At 42.3% G+C, this 6,020-nt stretch overlaps 2 protein-coding genes across 2 annotated transcripts; both read right to left on the bottom strand.

Annotated features, from left to right (window-relative positions):
• Positions 1-2,671: 2,671 nt before the first annotated feature.
• On the bottom strand, positions 2,672-3,613 carry LOC120526458 (zona pellucida sperm-binding protein 3-like; the record flags this gene model as incomplete). Its single annotated transcript, XM_039749623.1, has 3 exons — positions 2,672-2,946; positions 3,047-3,148; positions 3,479-3,613. Coding segments are annotated over 3 exons (333 nt in total), but the record flags the coding sequence as incomplete, so codon positions are not given.
• Positions 3,530-5,593, bottom strand: LOC120526457 (zona pellucida sperm-binding protein 3-like). Its single transcript, XM_039749622.1, has 4 exons — positions 5,588-5,593; positions 4,176-4,553; positions 3,731-3,849; positions 3,530-3,635 (listed from the first exon to the last, which is right to left on the bottom strand). Exons 1-4 carry the CDS (start codon positions 5,591-5,593, stop codon positions 3,620-3,622), a joined length of 519 nt encoding a protein of 172 aa, XP_039605556.1. The 3' UTR covers positions 3,530-3,619.
• Between the last annotated feature and the right edge of the window lie 427 nt (positions 5,594-6,020).

The following is a 6,020-nucleotide window of genomic DNA, read 5'->3' as shown; positions in this document are numbered from 1 at the left end:
ATGTCCTGTCCCTACCAGTTAGCTGTGCTGTGTTGCTAATCTCAATTGAAATGGGGACCTCCTGTTATAATGGATTAGGAGGAAGACTCCTTTTTCAATCATCCATAATAAATGCTATGGAACTGATTGATATTTATAATCTAATTATTGAAAAATGTAGATTGTTGATAATTACACAGCACAGGGCATTAACAACTTGCATTAAGCGAGGTGGGATTTTGGGTGTATGTGCAGTCTTAAATGCTGAATAACCAAACTGGGTAAAAAAAAACCAAAACAAACAATTACTTAGATGGGCTCCTTTCAGTCCCAAAAAACACATTTGTGAATTCATAAGGAATTCAACAGGCTATGTATATATAAAAACTTTAAAATGTATTAAACAAAAATACCAGAGAGGACACAGGCATCTGTGGCTTGGCTAGACTAGTGACTGCATCATGGATTATTTCATAGGCTCATTAGATTTACATGGTCACATTTACAAAAAAATAAAGCACTCTGAGATGGACAGTGTTGCTAAAATAAGTGCATATAGTGCCCCTGCAATTTTGAAGAGCATTAACTCCTGTAGATCAGAAGATGTTAAGCCCAATCACCACTAGGATGTAGTGGGGAGAGCTCTGCCACATGGAGTCCAAGTGTTTCCAAATCATGGCCTGTCTTGATGGGGAGGGGAATCCCCATGTTTCTGCTCTAGATGACCATTTACAGCTCCTAACTCGTACAGACAGTCCTGGATTCATAATTTCAGTCCTACTGTCTGCTACAGTACATGGTAAAGCATTCCATACATTTAGCTTTTTTAAATAAAAAGCCAAGTTCCTTTGTGCCCCCTTTTTAAATGAGACCTACTATATCAATATCCTTTAATCAAATGGAGACTGAATTTGTTTCATTAGTCTTTAGGGACTGAACTTGTCCTAGATTAATAAAGTATCAAGAGTTTTGCTTTTCTGAACTTAAGTGCAGCTGTCTTTTTGCATCTGGAGATCAAAACTGTACACTATACTCCCGATGAGTTAATGGTGTTCAAGCTGGACTGTAACTTCCCTCAAATTGTACTAAAGCTCATGCAAGCTAGATGTCCTACCACCACAGCAGCCAACTTGTTAATCTAAAAGGGCAGTGACCAGTCCACTGCAACTCCAAGTTTTTCACCCAAAAATGAGCCTTGAAACCTCCCAGGACAGTTTTTCAGAGCTGTAGGGCAACTGCAGCTGAGAGTTGAAAAGATTAAAATTCATGTGAATTTCGAAACTGAATGCTTCATTCCCTTACTGCGAGCATAAGGGTCTACCAAAAGCCGAACACCACACAAATTGTAGGTCGAAATTGTGCAATTACAATATTTAACATGACAGAAATTAGCCTTTATTAAAATCATAGCTTACATTGAATTGTAAACTGAACGCTTTGTATTTTTGTAGCATTATATTGTACAGTCGGTGCCAAGCTTTGCAACGGTGGAGGAGCTGGGAGAGCCTCAACGATCAGATATGCAACATGTAGTTCTATTGGCAGCAGCAGTTCATGGATGGAGAAAGCCGAGAGTGACACCTGGGCAGCTCCACCACCGCTCCATCTGCGAGGGTGGATTTTTCCAGAGAGCAGAGCTTTGGTGGCGGGTAGAAATGAAAGGAAAGTTAAACCCTAGTGGCATTGTGAAGCGGCGGTGACTGGAGCCTCAAAGCCGAGTGCTAGAAGGATGATTTTTACAGTGCCAGTTCAGTAAAATTGAAACAAACCGCTACATCTGCATCTCCACACTAGGAGGTTCGCCCACTTGCCTAGAACACATCGGCTGCACTGAACAGCACAATCACTTAACATCGCGGTTGTGCCACTTGCCAGTGCAGCACTCCCAAACCCTGCTGATGTGCCCAACACTGGCTGCATGACTAAAGCGGGAGGGAAGACCGCACAGCCATTACGAGTTTGTGCACCGTTGCAGGGACTGGGAAGTGGCCGCTGGGGACAGCGACTCTGAAGTGAGGGCTATGCAACAGCACAAGACAAAATTACAACTAGGGAGGTCACTAAAATGCTGGAGTTGGGGTTGAATCGTCACTAGGAAGACCGTCTATCAAAACGGCAAGCAGTTCTTTTAAGGTGGGAAGGAGGAGATTTGGGTCTGTTACACTATTTACCCCCCCCACCCCCATTAAAAGTAAACTCTCTAGAAAAGTGAATTAGAAATTGGAGGTTTTTGGTACAAAATGAACAGAAGAAAAGCAGAACATGCCAGAGCCAATACAACCAGCACCGAGCCCAGGACAAGCATAAAGGAGCCTGTAAAAGAGGAAAAGCAGTGAGCAAGTACTATTGTGGGCTGAAGGTCTGCACCTGTAAAGTAGCCCTTGCTGGCAAGTTATATTGACCCAGAGAGGCTCTTAACTCACCCAGAACCATCTACAGTACTCCAGTTTTTGCTTTAGTTCAATTGGAATAGTCATTTGCACACCATGCCAAGTCCTCACCTGATGTACTCTTTTCTGTAGCAGTCAGATGGTCAGACACTGCAGGTTGAGACTTCCCATTCAGGTGTAGGGGGCCCACAACAAGGGTCTTCTCCCATTCAGCTGCCATGGCTTGAGCGAGCAAGAGAGATTTGCTTTTAGCCATTTTACAATTAGCCTTCTGCAAAGCCCATTTGCACTAGGCACCTACCACTCCTCCTCTGCCTTGATTTGGCGATGTTCCATTGCCTTCTGCGGAAGCCACTAGTGCAACTGGTATCACAGCAACTACATACCTGGTCACTGCCATCTACAGATGTCCACCTTTAGGAAAGCAGGTCTGCGAGAACCTTACAGGCTATGGTTCTAAATTAGTTAATCCAGCAGAAACTTACTGGCTCTGTCCAGTTACATAGGAGCAAGCCTTATTCAAGGAATCTATATTCTGGGAAGCTAAAGTCACCTTCAGACAACAGGTAATGAAGATCTGAGAATATACAAGAAAACATGTAGAAAGTTTCCACCATTTAACACTACTGGTTTAGAGATTTTCCCCATATCACCACTGCTAATTTGAGCCAACTCACGGAGCTTGTAGCTACACCATAGAACCTAAAAGCATCAAGTACAAACTGGAGGGTAGATGGAGCAACTCTGGGAGTTATGAACTGGGAATTGGAGTTGGTTAGCTTGCGGTCAGTAAAACAGGCATAAGATCAGATTTGCTCCAAGGCAGAGGTTCCTCGTGCTAGCAGCAGTTTTAGATTCCTCACCCATGATTGCCAATAAAGGTGTATATTGGGGCAGAACCATATGAAGCCAATGAAGCCACAGTTGTCCACAAATAGCTGCAGAGGCACATGGTTAGTGCTGTCAACTGATGAGGTCACCTAGATAGAAGGTGTTGGAGGAACTTGGTCCACTCCAGTCACCTGTAGAGATAGGATTACCTTAGACCAGATTGTCAAAAGGGTTCAACAGACATGGAATGCAATTCTGACCCCAAAAATGGGAATTACATGCAACATGAATGCCTTACTGTTCATTATGATGAGAGAGAATCCTAGAATATCCTGAGCAGATATGGTGGAGGTATATGGGACCCAAGTGGGATTCAGTGCATTACTGCTGACATTGTGCTGCCTAGCAGGAAGCAGCAGTTAGCAAGAGGCAGACCTGCTTTACCCAAAGGGGTCACAACATGAGTTTGGGCAATAATCTTCATATACCAAATACAGATTCCAGCAAGCTTCTGGGACAGAAAACCTCACCTGGGGTAATGACAATCAATCTGCACCACAGCTGGGTTGGTTCGTATAATGGGAATGCCAGGAAGAGGAGAGGGGCTGTAGTCAAGGGTGAAGGTGTACACTATTTCATCAGCAGTCATCTAGAAAAAGCAATATCAAGTCTTTAGGGTAATTTCTACTCTTTTGGGATGAACTGGAATCAGTCTACCACCAACAATTAGGACTTAATTGTTTAAGGGGTTCCACGTTATATTTTACTACACATACACTGGGGAACCACCCTCATTATGACAACGGCTCAAATTTTGTTCATACCTGGGTTAATGACTGCTTAAATCCCTACTGATATTTACAGAAAAAAAATATCTGAAAAGGGAGACTATACAGCATCTACACGCCACAAACAAAAATTGAACAAGGCTTAATATTACATTCCAATTGCTCCGTCATTAATACAAAATCTCACCGTAACGGTGCTGCCACATCCCTGTAACGGAGCTTTAATCACAAAGGCAGTTGGCGTTTGGCCGGTCACTCCACATCCTCCAATTGTCAAATCGGACGGCTGAACTGGATGCTGAATACCCAGAAGGTCAGGGTTGATAGTCACGATAACGCCCCACTCCGTGCATTGTGCAGATACCGTTTCGGGCGATCCCGCTCTTTGCTGTGCCAAGGTCTCACTCGGTGTAACTACAGCCTCGTATACTTTCAAAGGGAAGTCGGACCTCCTGTAACCTAAAGCAGAAGAAACTTCAAAATAAAAACTAAACAGTCCAAAAGCGAGTGGCAACTGATACACAGCTTTACACCCCCATGCTAGCAAACCAGAAACTTCAAAGTGCTATTAAATGAGGCGCGCACTCAGGTACTTTTATAGCGTCATATAACGCGCAGCGGCTGAGCGCCTCATACGCACGTGCGCGCGCACCTGACCGAGGTCAGAGCTGCTGAGCGGGATATCGGCGGAGGAGTCGGGCGAGCAGAACTCGCCGTGAAGGCAGCTGCGTCTTTTCACTTGTTTTGCATTCGTATATATTTTATTTACTAACGGTGTAAGTTGCCTTTAATTAACGATTTTTGAGACGTTTTAGAGGATGCATGATTCTGTCATTGTAAGAGCCTCAATGTCAGCTCAGCTGACAAGAACACCTAGCATGTGAGGAGCGACATCTCAAAGGTACTATATATGTTATACTGAAATCAAATGGCAGTTATGAAATCAATACATAAAAAGTATGTAAATATCTTTAAATGAATAGTTTAAATGTGAAAAAATGCAAGGCAAAATATAGTAATGTAATCGAATTCTGATCTACAGTGTCATCATTTTATTATAGTTTAACAATGCATTTAGATAGGTTACATTAAAATTTAGCATAGGCTTTAATTCAAAATGGTCTCTTTTTTAAAGACCGTATTTTTTCAACAATGTGAATTTCTGAAAGGCCCATTTCCGAATCTCCATTTTAATGCCAGCCCTGTTTGTTTCAGAATGTGTCTTTTGATGAATAAAGATCAACGGATTGATCCTATGTCTATATCATTTGCAAAAGGTTACTTTTTGCCAGATGGACAGTGGTCTTTTGCACAACTTGGGTTCAACCATCTGCCTATTTTCTACACCAACTTAAACAGATCAAGGTCGCGGGAAAGCTGGAGCCAATCCCAGCAAGCATCGGGTGTCAGACCATCACAGGGCCAGTTTAGTTTTGCCAGTCCGCCTAATCTCCAAATCTTTGGACTGTGGGGGAAACTGGAGAGCCCAGAGAAAATTCACACAAACATGGGGAGAACACACAAATGCTAGGCAGGAAGCACCTGGGAATTGAATTCCGGTCTCCTTGTTGCTAGGCAGTAGCGCTATCACTGACTTACATTCATACTAGCAATAGTAACGAACTAGTAAGTGCTGTGGTAGTGAGTTTTGCAGATGAAATCTCCAGAGATCATTTATCGTACTGTAACTGTAATGAGGGCAATTATTATACAAAAGTAAACTGTAAAGTAACTTAAACTTAAGTAAAATTAAAAGCCTAATACTTTGTTATACTGTTATGTTCCACGGGAACTGCTTCATAAAACAAAAACACACTTATGACAAGACCTTATGAGTTTCACACCATGCCTCTCCTTAATATATAACAACTGAATTAATTGGTTTTCAGACTGTTATGCCATTTTTCAAACTGTCCTCTTACATAATTTCTTATGATTTAAACACCATTGAAGTTCACAGATATAATGGATGTAGAGGTCACCACTTCTTAAAGTAATAGCTTGTTACCTTTTGTTGCCACTATTGAAACTC

This window comes from Polypterus senegalus, chromosome 3 (genome assembly GCF_016835505.1).
Source record: "Polypterus senegalus isolate Bchr_013 chromosome 3, ASM1683550v1, whole genome shotgun sequence".
NCBI lineage: Eukaryota > Metazoa > Chordata > Cladistia > Polypteriformes > Polypteridae > Polypterus > Polypterus senegalus.
This window is presented reverse-complemented; position numbering and strand designations above follow the sequence as displayed.

Bases quoted from the DNA above. Each gene is read 5' to 3' on its own strand.
- LOC120526457 (XM_039749622.1), bottom strand. The intron at 3,850-4,175 runs GTGAGATTTTGT...TGCTTTTTCTAG, and splicing joins GATGTGGCAGCACCGTTACG to ATGACTGCTGATGAAATAGT.